This window comes from Copidosoma floridanum, unplaced genomic scaffold (assembly GCF_036245765.1).
Source record: "Copidosoma floridanum isolate Cflo_tuat_1 unplaced genomic scaffold, Cflo_Japanese_pri ptg000013l, whole genome shotgun sequence".
Taxonomy (NCBI): domain Eukaryota; kingdom Metazoa; phylum Arthropoda; class Insecta; order Hymenoptera; family Encyrtidae; genus Copidosoma; species Copidosoma floridanum.
Genome location: NW_028321890.1, coordinates 35,615,892 through 35,636,921, shown reverse-complemented (window position 1 = coordinate 35,636,921; position 21,030 = coordinate 35,615,892). Strand labels below are relative to the sequence as shown.

At 38.5% G+C, this 21,030-nt stretch overlaps 1 protein-coding gene and 1 long non-coding RNA gene across 2 annotated transcripts; both read left to right on the top strand.

The window, feature by feature from the left end:
- Positions 1-1,222: 1,222 nt before the first annotated feature.
- LOC106646864 (uncharacterized) lies at positions 1,223-1,910 on the top strand. Its single transcript, XR_016292978.1, has 3 exons — positions 1,223-1,416; positions 1,481-1,603; positions 1,673-1,910. It is a non-coding gene; the product is annotated as an uncharacterized LOC106646864 (long non-coding RNA).
- An 8,275-nt stretch (positions 1,911-10,185) lies between these two features.
- On the top strand, positions 10,186-12,850 carry LOC106646741 (uncharacterized). Its single transcript, XM_089590843.1, has 5 exons — positions 10,186-10,197; positions 10,827-10,891; positions 11,518-11,682; positions 11,962-12,155; positions 12,591-12,850. The coding sequence occupies exons 1-5, from the start codon at positions 10,186-10,188 to the stop codon at positions 12,848-12,850; spliced, it is 696 nt and encodes a 231-aa protein (XP_089446969.1).
- The last annotated feature ends 8,180 nt before the right edge of the window (positions 12,851-21,030 follow it).

Below are 21,030 nucleotides of genomic sequence, written 5' to 3'. Positions count from 1 at the left end.
TCGCTTTGTCAAACTTGCGGACGAGTGCCAGCTGTAGACCCAAAGTGAGGATTATCTCTTTCGTTGTTGCAACCGATAATATATAGCAGTACTTTATACATAATATATACTTGGTTGGCTCCGAATCGATACTTTTCCGTACGAAGGACACATCGTTCTCGTTAGGTATTTTCCTGTATTTGAATTTGGATAGTCCGTGCCGTTATCTTCGCGTAGACCTGTATTCATCGTTAGGGTAGCAGATTCATGGGCTCGGTTCAACACGTACACGTAAAATAACCATGGAGAGCTTTTTTTCTTTCTTGGTCGTTTATCACCTACAATTTGAACATTCTTACTCATGCATAGAATCATCAACGTGTTTTTTTTTTTTTTTTTTTTTATCTGTTATTACGATTTGAAAAAGAGAATTAATCGAGAGAAGAATTTCCGTTCTTTCTGTCCCTATGTATCAGACTGTATACGCCCAAGTGTAAAGAGAGTAGTCGAAATTTCATGTTTTTAATAAAAAACCACTACTTTACCATATAGCTCTAACAAAAAAAAAAAAATTTCTTTTCTTATCTTTCAATTCCATTCTGACACAAGAAGGCTGTACGAAGCCAAATGCGTACTCATCGCAGATAAGTTTTTGCTCCTGAAATTTTTATTAATACTACCGTAAAAAAAAAAAAAAAAAAAATAAAAAATAAAAAAAGAAAGATAATTTTAACCACGTTTTTAATATAAACTTGTACTACAACGTACTCGACTTCGTATCAATATTCATAGCTCGTCTTAAAAATATTGCCAAGCTGACTCTGGTTGTTTTGTATCCCATGAGAAAGTACAATTTGGTTATTTATGGCAATAAAGGGAAAATTCAAACAAAGGACTTGATGTTCCAAATCTCGAATCTCCCATTTCTGGGAAGTATATAGCTATTACGTGAATCAATGACTAATATGTACACACACGCGCACACACAAATTAAACATTGCTTCATTAAATGATGCCAATAGGCGCTGTTTCGTTTGTTCGTATGTCATAATGACTGAACGAATAAATTACAAAACAGAAAATAGGCTTAGCTTCGTTCAAATTTGCAAGAGTATTCATAATTTGTTCAATATGACGTACGTGTAGGTACAAGGGAAATTTTAGAAAACCATTCAAATTCGCTTTGATAAGAAAATGGACCTCACTTGTCTTCCACAGTGCAATCCAAGGGATTCAGCTACTTTCTCCGACCACGTGTATACCTGATTCAACAGCTTATGTATACATGTACTTGTAGATGATAGCTCACCGTGTATTTGCCAATTGTAAGTCGGACGTTCCAGGCATAACACGTTTTCCAACCCAATGAAGTCACAATGTTTTCTCCTTGCAAAATGATTGCGTTTACTCTTATCCTCCTGTATCCTGTGAGCAAAGGTAAATAGTGCATTTTATTTATATTTTTATTTTCAAAATATTCATACTTTATAATGTTTCTCAGTGTACGGAATAAAGTGCCATTATTTTGATGGTCCTTCGACGGATTACCCGCCAAACATAGACAATTTTAAAGAGTGCAGTTTACTAGGTTTGAACATTTTCGCATGCGGGACAACAACAATCAGTGAGTAGTAATACATTGCTTTACTTGGTGGTACTAAAGCATTACTTCATTGATTCATAAATGTTGTAGTAAGAGGGACCAACTTACGTATCATTAAGTCGTGCTATATAAAATTTTCGTGCCAAAACTCGACCAATATTTCCGGGGACTATTTCGAAGAAAACACGTGCTGTGATACGGATTATTGCAACTCTGCGTTCAAAATGGAAACTTGACTGTTTATTTTGAGTGTTTGTTTAGTGTTTATCTCTATGTTTTAAACATGGAATGTGACGCGTAAAGATAATTTTACAATTCGTATACTTAGTTACATTCGTACATTGTAATATTTACTAATGCACCTAAGTGTGTTTTATACATTTTTAGGCGACGGGACGAGACTGTAAAAAGTTGTAGTGCAAAATAATTGTGATTCTAATTAAGTTGGCATATTTTATTAAACTTTTTGATGTTCAACATGCCACAATTTTCTCAAATTTCACGAGAAATGCAGAAAATTTATGAGGCTTTAAAGTTTAGATGGAGTGAAAAAATTAAAAGATGAATTACGGACGTTAGTAATAAGTGTTGATGTTAAAACATCTTTGTAGCTCTTGGAGCACCTTTGGTATTACTGTACAATAAATATTATGATTAATGTTAATCAACACGCAGGAGCCGTCAATTTTAGTTGATAAAAAAATAATTGCAAGTATATTTTGAGGTCATCAATCGAGAAAATGAACTTTGAGTCGTGAACTGATTATTCCAGTACATTCACCCCATTAGATGTTCATTTATTCTTACTAGTCAAGTTTTTCAAGATGTACTTACAGTCATTATATAATAAACTAAACTTCGTGTCAACCAATTTGTGAAAAATGTTTTTCCACGTTTTCAGTCTCTGTGAAAATATCTCAGAGAGTCGACAAGTATCTGTACAAATCAAATGTAAGTTTAACGTGATAGTTACAACACGAAAACAATTTTTTTTGTTTCCATAATTTAAGTTATGATTGTTTGGTAATAACACAATAAACTAAAAATGTTTTTTATTTTTCCAAAAAATAGTAAAAGTCACAAGTATTTATAATTTTGTTACACGTACCTTTCCTTAGTTCAAGACGAATAAATCCAACAACGTACATGTATTAATTTAAACCCAACGATACTGATGCATATCGATATTCTCGAAAATACGGAAGCAGTAAACCACTATGTTGTTTCACATCATAGTCACAAAAATATTAATGGCACTGCGATAGGTGAGTTTTGACATTAATGAAACGCCGATTTTGCGAATCATATTCTCGATCGAACTTTGCACGCTAAAATATGTTAGGTATATACTTAAAAAACCTGAAAGATCATAATTTTATCTACGGGAGGTAGAAAGTTTTTCCAAACCCACGAAAGCCAAGCTCGATTTTTCAACTATATGCGCAAGAAAAAACGTCACGCGTTCGGCGTAAAATTGTCGTCAACAGCAGCGCGTCCACGTTTTTCAAGTTCTGCCCGCGTTAGAAGCTCCGCTATTAATATTCACGCGCGCCGTCACAGATACTCGTGCACTTAAATGCTTCGTGCCCCAGTAATTTGCTCCGTACTTGCGTATGCAACGAGGCGTGCATTGTAGATGGAAAAAATCTCCACAAATGGACGAGAGTCAAAAAGCGAGGGCAGCTACGGGCACGAGAGGTTGTAACCATATGGATAATATCTGCACTTGGTGGGCAAAGAAGAAAAAGAAAAAACATAAGATAAAATATGCATATGCTTAAATCGAAAACCGTTGAAAATTTTACCAACGAAGCTAAATCTGGAAAGTGCTCTGGTCTTTTACCAATGGGACTTACGCAAGGATTTACCAAAAAAAATACATGCTTGTATTTACACAATTTTTTTAGGTAGGTATGCATTTTAGGTACACATGCAGTACTTAGGTTTATAGAGGTACAGTATAAGCGTACCCTGCACGTACCGCGTGACATTGAATATGCAGTCTTCTTCGTCCACCCTTTTCGACTCTCACACTTTTTTCCAAACCAATTGGATTCTCTGCCTTGATTATATCATGCCTCCGTCGTGGCTCCGAGGGAAACCCCACGTATAACTTTATCTTAAAAAAAAAAAAGGGTTAAAGTACTATACTTTGTTGGTCGGATGCTAAACATTGCCTCGTATTGATACCTTCTCTCCCCTACCCCAATAGCTCGAGTCATCGAGGAGTAAAATCACATTATTTACCCCAAACTTCCCTCCTGCACCTCTCCTCTTCTTCGAGCATTGTTTTAATTTTTCCGCGCCCTCGACGAGACGCAGCTGTTCCTTTCGTACATTGCATATATATATACGTCTCGCAGTGGCGAACCAGCGATAAATTCTACTGGTTGTATATACGTTATATACATGACAACGGAACCGTAATGTTGTTCCGTCACGCGTATATAGTTCTACCGACTCGTTCTTCGAGCGGCAGATCTCGGCGATTAAAATCAAGCTCGACGTTGTCAAATCCCGTTGGCGATGGACACTGATACACCAACATCAACTTCTTGTCTCGGATTTTTTTTTTGTTACCATCGGGTATGTGCGGTTTCATCATGGCACTTACTTGTATATATATCACGGGTGTGTACTACGCTTATCACGTCGAAACACCACGTGTATAGGTATTTACAAATGAAAGTATCTCTCGAGGATATAAGCGACGCTTAGGTGCTCGAGAATTTTTCAATCATTTTACGGGACGAAATTTTACGTTCGTTTGATTTCGGTTTCCTCGCGATGTTGGAGAAAATCTCTCTTTTTTTTTGGCCCCCCCCCCCCCCCGTGGGTACAGGTGTTGGCGAGCAACGTACCTACCTATACAAGAGTCAATATAGATCGTCCGCTTTCGCTGAAAACAAGTCGTTGGCGGTAAAATGAGCTATACGTAAAAGTTGACCACTGCATCATGTATACGCGTATTTGCATCATCCAAAGTTCAAAGTGGGATAATGTGTCTGTTTTGGCTCATCTTCTTTCCGTTTTGCGGTGACGGACGCTAAGTGGCACAGCAGCAGATCGTCTTGCGGCTTTGGACCTCAATAAACCTTTGCGTATGTATACTATACGTTTTTTCAGACATTTGCAGATGAAGAAAATACCGATGCTTGAACAATACGTGCAAAATCTTCGGTTGACAACAAAATTTCGCGTTTGGCTAACATTATCGATTATTCAAAGGTGGTCTTCCAACGCAATCAGCCGGCAATTTCGTTGAAAAGAAGATAAAATTGTATTGGCCCGCGCGTGTTAATCTTAATTCTAGTGGAAGCTGCTGAGCGAGAGATAAAAGAAAAAAAAAAATCTTCGTACCAAAGGCGAGGAGGTGGAAAAGAGAAGCCGAAGGGTGAGGAGGAAGAAGACGCGGTGGAGTGTAGATCGAGAGAGTGGATTTAAGGGAGAACGAGTTGCGAATGGCAATGCGATTGGGTATACATATATATAGTACAACACACTGCAGGCGCACACACACCCAAACATACAGCATCAGCAGCACTTGCGTGTGTGTATATACATATAACCCGATAACAGCCATTAGAAAGTACCCTCGGTACAGCTATCGCGTGATATATGTATATATGGTACCTTTTTTCTTTCACCTCTCTTTTTCGCACTTGCGTTTCTTCTTCGGAGATCAGTATGTATATATACACATGCACCCAACAGCACCAGAGGGGTAAAACGATCGAAAAGTTGATTAGCCCGCGACCTGCATGATTTATGAGGCGGGGCTGATACGTACAAGTACGGTAGCATTTTTATTTTCATCGGGTTGCGCTTCGAGCGCACCGGTGGCGATGGTGCATGGACTTTTTGTTATTATACGGCTACTTGTATTTTCGCGGGAAAGTTGCGGCAAATGAACCGTACATGAGCACACGTCCGCGAAAATGGTTACTTTGGGTGCATATGGGGTTTGGACGAATTGTGATTGACTCGGGAAAAATTTTTGAAATTATTTTTATTTTCAATTTTATATACATTGAACGAAACTAACAATCTGTGTAGAAATAGTGTTTTTCTTCGAGTTCTGGAGCAAAGTGGGGGAGTGTAGATAAATTGTGCTTCGTACGATGAGACAAGTGTAGAACAATAACATCCGATAGCTTCAGACATTGATGCGACAAAAAACAACTTGGGAAAACAAATTTTAACAAATTTCGACTGAAATCTATGTCTTTTGAGCAAAAGCTTCGATTCAAGCATCGTTTTTTATCTGAACAGACCTGACTGTAAAACTTACCTTGTTACGGAAATATAGCGCTATCTCGAAGAAAATTTCACGGTGTGTCATCCAATTCTTAGATATTACACTTTTACGACGTATTTGACTAATTGTGAAGGCATTCGGTGTAAAAACCGTTAGAAAATTCCGAAAAAAAAACTATTTTCAAGATAAATTTTTTTTTACTTTGTTTCAATTAATCTAAAAAACTGTGCGTCACCTACGATAGTATACAGCCAGTGCTTGGTAAGAAAAAAAAAAAAAACATTTTATTTTTATCACCAATAAGTGATTTTCGTTTGGTGGAACGCCACAAGGCCGGCTGCGCGATTAATACTCGATCTCGCGCGAGGTTTTCCAGACCGGTATGGATTTTTTTTTTTTTTTCTCTTTCCCCCCAATCGCTGCGCCAACACTTTTACCACAAATAAACGTCAACGAGAGATAGTTCCGATTTCCTCGGAGGACCCCTCAACGCGTGATTTTCAACGCCACACAGGCACACGACGCGCAGCATATATTTTTCTAATGAGCTTTCTCACGTGCACGCGCAGCTATTCATTTTGCTTTACAACCACGTGGCATAGCAAATGGCAAAAACGTATACACGTGCATGCGTTTGTTTATTGTTTTATACCCACGTTTTGTATATACGCGTGTATCTGTAATGAAGCTAATAAAAACCAGAAAAGTTGGCGCTGTTCCTTCCTGGCGCGGGTAAAAGTTGACACGAATTTCGAAGTTATCTTTTATTCGGGCTTATCGCGGGAAAAAGGAAAACTGTGCAATTACGTCCTTTCACCTTGCCTCGTGTATACGATGCGCGTACATCGAGGAAAAAAAAAAAATTAAGAAAATCGGTACGCTTGGTGGGTATTTTTCACCAAATGCGTTATTGCTCGGCTAGCTCGGAGAAGCAAAATGAGCTGTTCAATTTTCGCGGTGATCTTCGAGTGCGTACGTAACGCGCTTGCAAACGTAATTATATACATGCCCGCAGTGCGCGGCTCCGGAATTAATTGATGAAAAAAGTTCTGGTGTGTCCCTCGGATACGCGGTATATATCGGCTGGGAAAGTAATGTAAATGCACGATGATTACGAAAGTAAGAAAAAAAAAAAGAAAAAGAAAAAGATTATTTGGATAGACACGTAGTTAACCATTCGATTAAGTATCAATATCGGGATCTCATCATGTGTTAGACAGAAATCTATATATTTTTTATGATTGCAATTTTTTTGTTTTCAAAAACAATCATAGTTAGATTACGTCGGATGCAGTTAAACACTTTTAATGTCTATAAACGTAAAAAAAAAAAAAAAAAAAAATGAAAGACAAAATTGATGAAAATAAGAAAAAGGTAGTTAAAACATTTTGGCCATTTAGATCAACGTATGTAAAGTAAAATAAAACAATATTTTTTTACGAAATTTACAACTTTTGTTAGTTAATACGGGGAAAATTCGTATTCCTTTGAGATCTCCAACTCATCTTCTGTATCTAAATAGATAAAATGTTAACTTTTCGATTTTTAGCGACTTAAATTCGTTTTTGCGGACTTTTGGTGCTTTAATCACTTTTTTACAACCATTTCACGCAACCCTGTCCTGTAACTAAAATATCCGACCATATTAACCGCAATTAAGCACATGAAATGAAATCATCGATTCGAATTCTAGTTTCCGAACAACAAAAAGCTTTTTTGGGATAAAAAGGTTTAATGGACTTATTTATCAACTCTGACCACTATTTCGACCTATTCAATGAATATGTGTAAAACTGTGAAGTTTAGGCTCAATGAAATTTCACGTGATACTTTTAAAATTTATAATTTGCAATGATGTATCAATAAGATTCGATTTCTCGTGTAGGAAGCTATTATTTGTTGATATGTTATTTATGACGATAAAAAATGAGCGTGTGATATTATTTTCAGACGAGTTTCGCAAAATTTGGGATTTTTCTCCCAAACTTGTATACACGAAATTCGAACCGGCCCCGCATGGAATAATAAAATAACGTATACAAACAACCGCAATGACAACTGGTTTTTTTTTTTTTTTCAGTTCCAAAGTAACAGATCCAGGCTAATTTTAAAACAAGATCACCGGAGGAGCCACAGACGAGTCCCTCGCATATTAACCAACTACGAGGCTCGACTCTTCTTTGAAGTGCCCCTTGGATTCGGACGTATAAATATATACATATACACCGCCTTCTTCCTGATGCTAATGAAAATCCAGTTAGAGCGTCTCGTCTTTGGTATTAATTTTACATTTTGTTTCCCATTGTTTTGTCGCCAGTGCAGTTATTACGAGGGGAAAGGAAAAAAAAAAAAAAAAAAAATTAGTAATGCGACTCGCGCTAGGAATACTCAAGTAGGTATATATACACACAACAACGCTATACGATCAAGTCTTTGCGTGTGTAATACACAGTACGCGGTCGAGTTTTTCGTTAAGAAATTCTTGTTGATTGTAAATATACATGTACCTGTTATGCTAAAAAAATTCTGATGTACACGCGTAATCCGTGAAATTACGAGCACCTGCAAAATGTATTTTATAATGATTGCACTTGTACAGACACAAGGTGACCAAAAAAAAAAAAAAAAAAGGGAAATTGATGAAATGCAGCTACGGCTGCTACCAGGGGGCTCCGGAGGAGTAAGAAAAAAATTCGTCCTGAAATTATAACTAACGCCGCTACCCAGAGGAAAAAAAAAAAACAAAACCCAACATCGAGCAACGAGAAAGAAATTCCGTGAGAGGGTAGGAAAATATGTAAAATCCTTGGGACCACCGGTAGTGGGTATGTCAACGTACCGGTACAGCTCAAAAAAAGAAAAAAAAAAAAAAAAACGAAAAGACACAAGTTAACGCGACTCTTGTGGCGCGCGGTTGGAGTTGGCCGTCATCAGGAGGTTAATTTAATCAACCCACGAGTGATGTATATACACACACGGGGGGGGGGAGGAAGAAAGGGGGAGCCTTTGTTTTAAGTACCGTTAACGAGTGTTTGTTTTAAAATCCTCCGAGCTAATTGACCACAAGCTCCTTCCGTCCAAGCCGACTCTCCTCGAAAAATAAATATACCCCCGTGGTCGTATATACACACACACCCGACGCTGGCGTTTATTTGACAATGTCCCTCGCCCCTTTTTCAGGGCTCCGCACGGATACGTACAGGTACTCCGCGCTCGTTCCGACGTGGTTTGCTCGGTCGACGCAATCCTATTACATTATTTTTCCTTCGCTCTATCCCCGGAAACGCCGCAACACCTCGTTGGGTTATTATTTAAGCTGCCTGATGGATAAACGCAACCCAACCGATTGAAATTTGGTTTATTTTGTACAAAAAGATGTTTGAAAAAAAAACAACAAATAGTTACGTCTCTATAGGTGCGGGAAAAAGTGTACGGTGTGTTCGCACATAGAGAAGGACCCGCGCTTGCTCCTATGTATACGTCAACCCAGTAGTGTCAACTTTCACCGGAACGGATGAGAAAGTGTAACGCAGCATCAAAGGTGGCGACGGTTTTTCCAAAATATCCCGATAAGTACCGATCTTTCGCATCGATCGGAACGGAATAATTTTGCAGATCGAGCTAGGCTACGCGCAAACATAAAACTAATCGCAAATGTCGTGCGTTGCGAGTGTACCTGTGCAAGTATATCCGTTGGAATCGAAAGTTTGAAAAGTGTCCGATAAAGGGTACAGTTTCAATCTGTCGGACGCAACTGTCGCCGATTTGCGACGACCGCTCGGGTGTACGAAAATCAACGTCTCGTCATCCACGAACGAGAGACAGTATACAGTTTTAAAACCTTCATTCATTTCGAGATTTCCGGTGTTCTTTTTAATCAGAATATACTTACGTATACCCAATAGACACATGACTTTCGTTCCGTATAAAACGAGCGGCCGAAAAGGTGCGTACACATACACTTATTTGCTCTTTGGTTTCTTCCATTGTAAATCAATGGAGCACGAGCGCGTTGTAATTGATGGGCGCTCTCTCGAGCATATAAAGTATCCTCGTCAGGTGCGCCGGAGATTAATTTTCTCTCGGCCGAAGAGGTCGTGATCTCGATTATTAAACGCACTCTCGTGGTAGACGTCGCAACATGTATATACCCCACTGGCAATGAGCTTTCACTCAAGTAGAGCTGGCATTTTTTCTTATTTGTCCCGTTCCAATCGCGATTCTTTTGACTTTTTAATGATTGGAAGCAAGTGTTTGCGCGGCCGTTCTGCTGTGCGTTGTTAGCATGTAACATACACCTCGACGGCGTATAAAAAAACCAAGTGGGGAAACGAGGCTTTAAAAAATGACTGTCAGCGTGAGAAAGAGAGGGTCATCCCGATAGAAGCGCGAGTGGAGCTTTTCGGTGTACGTCTTAGCTAAAAGTCCTAAAAGTGGCGAGGAAAAAACCGCGGGGCCAATTTAAAAATCCAAGCACTTGTTTTCTCCTACACGCAAACCAACGCGACGCAACGGAGCTACTCGCGCGCGTGGCAGCGGTTCATTTCAATGTCAATGCCCGGCGCGTATAACCGACGGGTACTCCTGGCCCCCGTGTAATAGACCCGAGCTCGAGATGAAAGGAAAAAGAAGGACACGCTTTGGTTGCACCGAGGAAGGAGGGAGCCAATGGTCGCCGGGTGTTTATAAAAGCCAGCTCCTGTTCGCCGGCCGACTCAGTTTCTTATATGCACTTTGCGTCACAGTTTATAGATTCTCGGTGTACGTGTACCGTGCACATCCGACAACAGCTCATCAATGATTATGGCCCGCTGCTCACGAACAAGTGTAATTTTAATACATCGCATTAATATATATCCCACATTGATTACGCAGCGTTTGAAACAGTGTGCTCGTGATTATGTTGTTGTTTGCATTAAATTACCCACTTTTACGTTGTAAGTTGTGCTCGAATTTAAATAACATGTCGCATTTTGATTATTCCAGTTCTTGTGCTCGATGGTGCTCCTAGTGCTTCTGAATCGCTCGACCGAAGCACTGTTTTTTCGCTAGTAAGTATAATGTTGAATATCTTCTTTTTTTTCTTTTTTTTTTTATTTTCTCCAAACGCACTTTTCAAGCAACAGCTGTCCGTTAATTATTATTATTTTCGAAAATTTAATTCGAACATCCACTGTGTGTGGACCAATTGTCGCGCGACAGAGCGACGAGACTCAATAATGCCAAAGGTACGTATATATATATAGCCTTCCGAGCGGGCCTTCCTAATTGACCGGGAATCGCGGGAAGCACCACCGGGTGATAAATAAATCATTCGTTCGGACTCGGGGCGCGTAAAGTGCGCGAAAGCAGGACTTTGTAGCCGCTAATGGCTAATTAATTTTCGACGAGCCCGCGGTTCACCGTGCCATTTATCAAGGGATTAATGCTCCACGCGCATCATCATACGGACAGCGCGTCCGTCTCGGCAACGCCCGGGGTTTTGCCACGGCGAATATTACAATACACACGCGGGTATGGGTAAGTGGCGCGTGAAACGTTTTGTTGTTGTGTTTTTTTGATGGTGCTTCATTTTTCATTTTTCGCGCCCTCCATCATGGCAAAAACCAGTAAAAGTGACGAGAGTACCGAACGAACAGTATTATATACTTGATGGCTTCGAATCGTATACTTTCAGTCCGAAGAGGGCAATCATGAGTTTCCTCGAGTCGTTGGGCGGCCAGAAGGAGATGAAGCCTCCGATTCACCACTATCACATGCATTACTACCCGGTTCCCCTGGTTCTGCCCAAACCGGCACCTCCGCCGAAAATCGAGATCGACTTGTCGACTGTGCACCACAGGTAACCAATCGATACACGACCGATCGTGGGCCTTTTGGGGACTGTATATAGAGTGGTTTTTTTTTTTTTTTTTAATTCAAGGGAAAAAGACACATACTTTACAAACAAAGTATTAGCCTTTCGGTAAATCTTTTTACAGCTGTGGATAAAAAATGATTAATTTTGGTGTTTATACGCCACAAATTTCCGTTCGGCTAATTTAAGAATCAAATATTTATTTCCCGGGTAAATGATGGCCTATTTCGCCTGTATTGCAAGGGTAAGGTCTTTGCGTTACAGTGGTCACAATCACCTTCGCTCGCTGAGCTGGACCAGCCAGGACTTGAACAAACTCCACGAGCCGGAAATCACGGTAATTTCGTCCAACCCTGAACCATCGCCGCCTTGGGTTTCGTCACTTTCGGAGTCCAACGGCTGGCCCGATCCCTACCAGCAAAAGTCCTCCTGGGCCTGGGACAACAACGAACTACTCGGTAGGTTTAAGTCCTCTCTGTCTCCTACATAATTCCATCGACTCGAGCACCCGTAATTTCAAATGGCCAACAACGTCACTTTTTGCACATCCAAACTCCACATGCGGGCAAAAGTGTTTACGCGCGTCGAGTCGCGATTGCTGTTGTAATGTATAATAAACGTGAAAGCCGGCTGTGCATTTATTTGTTAATCGACTTTTACGGCGTTTTTGAGCGCGTATACTATATTATATTATGTATATATATGCACACGCTGGACTTTCGCCATTGGCACTTCCCCGGCGCTTTCTAACGGCGATTTAAAAATTAACGCGTTTGCGCGACGTTTGAAGGAGAGAAGAAAAAAAAAAGGGCACCCTCTGGTCGTTTGAAATTAATCAGCTCGAGGAAATGAAGTATTCTCCTGACACGTGTCTCGTTGTTCTTGCACCGTAGAGAAGGATCAGGCGTATAGCGAAGCTAAACCGTCGGGCATTTTGCTGCAGGTTCCGTTGCGACAGCAAATCGTCCTTTACCAGCCCCCGTCGGCCAAAGACAATAAATCGAGTTTGTTGACGGTACTGTTGAAGAAACTCAGGCGACTCAACGACGCGCTGTTCCACCCGGAGCACGAGGATAACGCCCACAAGCAACACCACGACGACCGACCCCTCGTCGCCAACTCGTTGACCTATGCCACCGCTCAGGCATCGTGAGATGTGTGCTTTTAGGACCCAAATTTTGTTCGCGTGTCTTTTTTTTTTTTTTTTTTTTTCTCATACAGAACCAAAAGCTACGTAATCGTTTGACAACGTTCACATCATAATTCGTTTTACTTCGTCGGGAGCTTTTGTCCCACTTTCTATTAAAAAATAAACTGCAATATCACAAATTATTTTTACGTTAGCACAGTATGAGTTTAAGCAATAATGGAATTAAAAAAAAAAAAAAAAAAAGACACACGACATTGACGCAGCTGCAGTGCCTAACATACACCGCGCACAGTCGCGAAATACATAGGTACATATAAGTAGCTCGTTGGAAACGAAAAATTTTTTCGTACGCGTTAAACAAGCAACATACATACGATAAGCAAATAGGCAAAAGGTGCTTGAAATGAAAAAAAAAAAAAAAAAAAAAACGAGGGTCGAGAACAAAACGAGAGTCGACTCATTTCCTATAGGTGCGCAATCATCGACACACAGAATAGCCGCGAGTTGAGAAGACGCCCCGGAGTTGAGAACGACCTCGATAGCGCTCTTTCTCTCTCTTTTTTTTGCGTATGCTTTCACCGCTGCGTATACATGTATATTACCATCGTCTGTAAGAATAATATATTATGTACCGTTGTCCCGGCGGTCTTGTCGCTATACGTGTAATACGCACGTCTAGATGATTGCTATACGGACAGGTGGTCAAGATTAATTGTAAAACAGAGCTATAAGTAGGTGGATTCACGTCTTCCGCAAAATTAAACTTTTTATGTGGGTTGTTTCACAAAAAAACAAAAAAAAACGGGACTTTCCATGGCTCAGTCAATCAACGGGGACTTTGGTTGAAAAAATTTTTTAATTTTTAAAAACAAGTAAGGGAAAGTGATTTTCTGCTGAAGTTACAACGGAAATTAGATAATGAAAAACTGATGCTTTTATTTTACATAGAAATCAGCGGTACGGGTTAGAGTCCTATTCAAAAATATTTTTTTTTAACGAGTCAATTACGCACGACTTTTTAATTAGTTTTGCGCCATAAGATCTTAACGTAATAACTGTTTAAGCTTTACTATTACATGTTTTGGAGAACCAAAAAAAAAAATAATAAATAATAATTAACAAGGCCAAGTCTTTTGTTTTGGTCACAATCGATGCAAAAAAAAAATGTATTAGATAAATTCTTGCTAAAAATTAAATGTTTGCTTCCAAGACTCCTACATTTTTTGAGAGCAAAAAGTATAATCATACACGCGTGAGTTCAAACATTTTTTTTTCAACTTGGCTGATTATTAGCAGTAAAAAAAACTGTTTGAAAACTCCGCCCATTGGCACGTCATAATGTATATAAACGGAGCAGTGGATACACGTCCAAAATAATCACGTTTTTTATGATGTTACTATACGTACCTCGTGTCGAAGCTATACTCTCCAAATTTGAGCCCAGTCGGATGTTAAGATCCGAAGATGGTCCCAAGTTGTGGTTACACTGTTTGCTCTGGTGAAGATATATAATAAGGTACTTATGTTACGCCAGTCGCGCCGAAAAATGTAAACCACCATTTAAGCTTCAAAATTAAAATATTCTGTTTTGCGTGAAATTACCCATGTACATAATTATATTATCATATAGCTTTGCTATATTATAACCACGTATTTTTATGCAGCCAGTAAAATTATGTGCGTGTTAATCGTATACTTGCTGTAAAAAGTGGATACTCAGAGTCGAGTTTCACCAAGAGAGAGGTGTGTATTAATCATCCATCGATACCCCATCGGTTGTTCGAGGACTTTTGACACACGAGAAATGATTGATGTGGCTTTGGTACGTACTTTGTTGTTAATCAATCGAAAATATAGATAACAAACACCGGGACGAGAAAACATTGGTTTTTTGATTAATGCGCTGCGTGCGAGCGATAGCAAGGAAATACATCTAAACGCCAAAGAGAAATTGTTTGGAAATTTTCCATTTTTTTGATATACACTCCCCACCGAGCAATACTCGCACCAGCACGTGGTTAGAAGAATAATCATCTCGTGGGTGCTTTATACAGGATATATCAAACGGTTGCGCGATGTACAACGTAAGAAAAAAAAAAAAAGGGAGAGGAAACCGACAAAATAAGGAGACACGCAAATATATATATATATACACGCGTACGGGGCTCGCTTGGTTATTTAATGGGGCTATTACATTTTTATGGACTGGATGACGTATCGCCGCAGCACCGCGCCTGATATATATATAACACACGTATAAGCCGAGCGTCGCAAAAGTTTTTGAGCTAAAAAGGCCAATTCCCGTACATCTCTCCATAAAACATTCGAGGCCCAATGATAATGTCGTGATTCCTTCCGCCCCGCTGATCTTCCTCTCCATCTCTTTGTCGTGCAGGTGATGGACCGCGCGATGCAAGATCATTTGGGTACACTCTAGAACGAATCGCTTTAAAATGCTTTGGAAGGATGTACTCGAGTGATCCAAAAGACGGTACGTATACGGTTAATAGCCAACAACTGTGTACAATGTATATGATGTGGAGAAAAAAAAAAATTGCCTACTGCGAAAAATGTGTCTCATTACGCGAGCGTAGTCGCGTCAGCGGAAAAAAAAAGAGCGGCACACCGGCGAGGGATGGGGGAGAAATGGCACGGTGTTTGGCTAAACCAGCGCGTAGCCGAAAGTGTATATACATACATATATATATATATACGTGAGCGACGAAATTCGCGATTTTTTTTACGCATGTGTATATAGGCAGTAGAGGACGATGACGAGGAAAACGAATAGGAGGGGAAGGAGGGTGCAGTGGTGGCTGGAGGCGGGCTCGTTAAAATTGAAGCCGCAATTGACAGTGATTGTGACGAGGAGGCACACTCCTGCGGGCCTGGCCCCGTAATTGACAAGACAGCCTCCGTTGTGCCGTACACTATACTCCCCTCTCCTATATATCTTTCTCCGCGTATACTTATATATACCTCTCTACCTGCGTTCGTTTCTTCATATCCTATTCTTCGCGCACTGCATCACCTGTCTCTCTTTTTCACTCCTTTCTCGACGCATACTTAGCTCCTCCGACCTGGCGGTGTACTTGTAAGGTGCACCGTACACACTACCTATATATATATATATATATATATATATAACGCGCGAATCCCCGGGAGCCGAGTGCCAAAGCCCTGCATATACGTATATATACATCCCCCCATAAGTATATATATATATGTAGCACGTACAACATGATTGTACACACCTATACCACACCTAATGCATTGATATAATATATGTGTGTGTGTGTGTGTGTACCTCTGCAGCGCACTATATACGTGTTACTTACTTTATACACGTAACATAAAATTTCTGGCTCGGGCCAATTACTCGCTTGCTTATTTGCGTTTGACACTATGCATATTTTTAATATTAAAATGTTTTATTATTTTGCGTGTCAGTGGTGAGACTAGATAAATTAAATACATCGGTTTAATTGTCTTTCAAAGACTTTTTTGTATCAAATCAATTATGTTATATACGTACCAGTGTGCCAGAGTCGATGTTGAATCTGTGTCAATATTAATTTACAATGAAATTGCAACTTTTTTCACTCGAGTTTTTACATTTGTTTTAAAATATATGGTGATACATTGTTTAGATAATGTTTACGTATCTCTGTAACATGTGTATTAATGTAATGAGTTATATTTTCTTTCTACTCCGTTTGGTGGTTTTTGTTCTAAAGTTTTTTCCAATAGTCTTGTTGCTACTTTTAATTATTGTTGTTATTGCATCTTTTGGAGAGTAGTGTTTAGTGAGTATGGTTTCATAAAGTGCCTTTTGTATTCTCAGGATGGACACACATTTACTCATGAGCGAGGTCTCACCGATTTTTTTTCCCATCTGACGAGTTATCGACGGTAACGTTTTCAACCACTATTTTGAATGCCGCAATCTACTATTTCGTACAAAGAACCATAAAAACCTAATTTAATTTTAAACAATTAGTCCTCCGTAGCAGAAAAGAAGGCATTACAAAAATTATGACTCGAATAGATCGATGGTTAATTACAGTTTTTTTTATATGATCTATTAATAAACACACGAAATAAAGGAAAAATTTTTATCCTTATATTCTCACAGTATACTTTTTGTGTCTGCATGACCTCACCTTCAAATTTCGCTGTTGAACAGGTATATAATTCATATTAACCTTAGCGCTGATGGGGCAAGCTCATGTTCGAGAGATTCATCGTTATTTTCAAATACGATAATGCACAGCATCGTACGAATCGAAGAAAGTAAGTACTGCTCCTCTGCAGAGACGAAAAATTGTAGTTCACGAGTGCTCGTAAAAATATATATTGGTCGTGGCATGCACCCCCCCTAAAACCGGTACCAAAGGGGGAAAATGACGACCCAACAAAGTTTTCGGTGTTGAAAACGCAGGCAAGCCAAAAAGGAGTAAAATTTGAGATAGTCTGACAACAACACTTGTCGATGACCCGCAAACACACCTTCGAGGTTCACCGCAGACCATATGTGGTAAATCGAATCTAACCTCGACTGAGAGAGACTTGAGAGATTTGCTCCTCTAAATCTGTGAACCGTAGCCCTTCTTTGTTCAAACCTAATGCCAACTTGCATCCATTGGAGTCCAACTGTACATTTTACGACTCGGTGTTTTTATAGTCAGTTCGCGCTACAAGTGTAAAAACAATTTTTTATTTCTATTCTGCGCACCCACGACGTTTGGTTATATTCGTACTGGATTTTTTTAAAAATCATTCTCTTATATTCGTGCAAAATAGATTATTTTACTACTTTGTGCATGAGTGTATAGTTTTGAAGGTAGACTTTTTTTGGTAGAAAATCAAATTTTGTCTAAGGCTCAGCCCCATTTGATTTCTTTTCAATAATTTTTTTATTCATGATTTGAAAAAAAAAAAGCTTAATAAATAGTTCATCATTGTGTATAAATACATTAAAATTTTTTTTGTAACGTCAGTAATTTTTTATAAATTACATCTTATGGTATGAAGTTGTGATTCATAATGTACCATGATTTTTTAAAACTTGAATGACTATTCTGTATGAAATCCTTTTACTGAAAATTTTTCTATTGTCTTTCATATTTACATTGAATACATTGTTTTGATACAGCTATTTAATAATGAAGTACGTGTGATCTTGGGATTGGAGGAAAAATAATAACAACAAAAATTTTCCAAATTAGTGTCTTGGGCTCGTGCCATGCAGTAAGCTCATGAAAAAAAAAAAAAAAAAACATTGCAGCTCAGTAATTATTTATATTTTAATCATTAAGGAGTGATAAAAAATTATACTTAAAGTAGAGGTGAATTAAAGAGAACTCGTCATCTTGTCGTTGATAAGTTGGCCTTCAGCATTTGACTTGGGGTTAAAAAATTAATAAACCTCAATAATCATTTTTAAAAATACAAAATGACCTAGAGTAAGTATAAAAATTACTTCAATTTTTGCTTTAATAAAATATTTGTACAACATTGATTCCTTACTTTGTTCGAAAAATTTATATTTATAGTAGATAAATAAAATTCTTATTCTTCAACTTTTTTTTTTTGCCTTTTTGGGTATCGAGATTACATCATAAACAAACAAGCTTCATTTTCATAAAATTTAAAACTGTCTCAACCAGGTATTATAAGTCTAAAATGTGAGCTAAAAATGTTATAGCGGAAAATTAATTTTTTTAAATATTGTAGAAGATGCAGTGACAAAAGTTTTACATCCCAACGGCTCTGGCATAACGTAACATATCATACATTTTAAACTACGTTAATGAAATGTTTTAATTTCGTGAAATAAATAAATAAATTTTTTCTCGTTTTTCTTTCACGCTTTTTTCGAGCCAAAATTCATCCTCTTTACCCACACCTTCAGCTTTTTCATTTCGTTATTTTCATTTGGATTTTCGTTTTACTCCAGACCTCATGTTTTATGCACCGGCGTATCTGATTTTCGATGGCTCGCTGTCCTACATTTTTTAGACACGCATATTGCGCACTTTTTTCTTTCTTTTTCGTGTTGTGGTTTTAACATTTTGCACGAAAACGGTTGAACAGATGGATTACGCAAAAATTGCGTATCTTTTTTTTAAATTATATTACCTCTTGATAAATTTGCTGCGTATATTTCTAAGTCCACGTGCACATGTTTACTGCATAAAAAAAAATATAAACAAGAAATTTCTTGCAAGGTTAATAATAATTATTCAATGATTTTGACACGTATAATGGACTATTTTGATTATTAATTTATATCAAAGTCACTACGAAGAGAATATTTTTCTCGTTTTTTGTTCAGAGCGGCTTCTCGTTCACTTGTAGTTCTTCTTAGAAACGACACAATTTGTCATTTCGTGGTGTCTTCATATTCTATGTAATTATAAAGTTTTATCTATCACAAGTGCTCGTACGTAAGTATTGTTGGAGTCTTTCAAAATTATAAAAAATCAGTTGAATTTTAATAATTAACTCTACGTTCAAAAGTTGTGCTTATAACTCAATGGTGCAGCCGATAATTAAAATTTGACTCATTTGAAATATTTTAATACATAATATCTTCAATCCTTTATCAAATAAAAAAAAAATTGTAATAATGGTCATTTTCGCCACCAGGACCCTCGGGCCGCAAAATAGCTCCGGAGGCGATGGCACTCTTGTAACGTAAACTACCATCAACACTGAAACTACAAAAAAACTTTGGAAGCAAAGAGGTGCAAGAATAATTAGTAATTTAGAAGCCTCGTGGTGTACATACAACATTTGTTAAAAAATAAAAGTGGCAGAGCATCAGACGCGTAAAATTAGAATAAATACCTACAACGCAAGTACGAGTGCTCGTATTCAATTTACGTACGGCTTGTCGAAAAAAAAAAAAAAAAAAAAAAAAAAAATCGAATGTATAAGAGCATAGAAAATCCGGCCGAGCGGTAATCCACTTAGCAGCGCCGAGCGATATCACGCGCTCACATACCCCCCTCTGTCGTCGGACAAGTCTCATGTTCCCGTGCATTGTATTAGAGCACTTTGCCAAAGTCGTCCCCGCGAGAGCTCTCCTATCGCCTCTCCCTTTGATTAACATATTGCTTTTTACTAACGGCATGCGTATCGTCTCTGCTCATCTCGCCCCCTCGATATATATACCCTAAAAGCTCTCATAGATGTCGAGAAAAAAAAAATATTTTTTTTATTTTTGTTTTCTTCAAACGATTGCCATCAGTGTACAACAACCATGGCATTCGTTGATTTTGATCAATTTCGTAAACAGGTAAAAAGGCCGGAAATCATGTCGTGGCGTCAACTCTGCTTCGTCAATTTTAAAGGCTCGGTGGGCCAACAATTCAGGCAATAATTCAAGATAAACGGTCGCGAGGTGAACATTACGGGCCGCCACCGCCGGCGTTGCGGTACTTTATTCAGTTCATAAAATGTATTCCTCTAACGTATCGTCCCATCGCCGGCTCCCGTTGCTGCTACGTGCCTCAATTTTATCTTAGTATGATCGGCTTCCTCGCTCTCGTTTGCCCCTCTTTTTTTTCCCCTCTCGGTGTAATTTAAGCTTTATTGATTACTCTGTTCCATTCCCTTCTCAACTACTCTCGTTTTACATCGATTAACGATGGTGATTTTATTGGCTAGCTCGGCGCTACTCTCTCGTAGTTTTTCTACATTTTTCGTGTTATTTCCTGTAGAGTCAAATTAGTTGAGTTGTGTAACTTCCAGGGAGTCGTTAAAAAAACAAATTTTACCTATTCACTTTTTTTTTCCTGGTGTATCTGGTGACTGTAGCTTGTCGTCGGGGCAAGCACCGATAACGAGATACCTATAAGATTAAGCGCCAGGTGTTAATACTCTTTTTTTTTTTTTTTTTTTTTCTACCGTGGGCCTAAAAGTTACAAAAAACCCCCCGAGGTGGGAAAAATTGTATTTTTTCAAGTTTTACAACTTTTTTCTACAAATCATTTAATATTACTGGGAATCAAATGAACAGTAGGATCTCTGCTATCGGCTCATTCAATTTGGGGCACTTTTGGTTTTCCCTCCCTAGAAACGTAATGTTCTATTTATATATGAACTACAACTTTGAGATCAATAATGTGATACGTCAAATTTAAAAGTTGTTTACAAAAAAAAAAAAAAACTGCTCA

Excerpts from the sequence above, each read along its gene's own strand:
- LOC106646741 (XM_089590843.1), top strand. Across the intron at positions 11,683-11,961 it reads TTGTCGACTGTGCACCACAG|TGGTCACAATCACCTTCGCT; the intron begins GTAACCAATCGA and ends TTTGCGTTACAG. Across the intron at positions 12,156-12,590 it reads GGACAACAACGAACTACTCG|AGAAGGATCAGGCGTATAGC; the intron begins GTAGGTTTAAGT and ends CTTGCACCGTAG.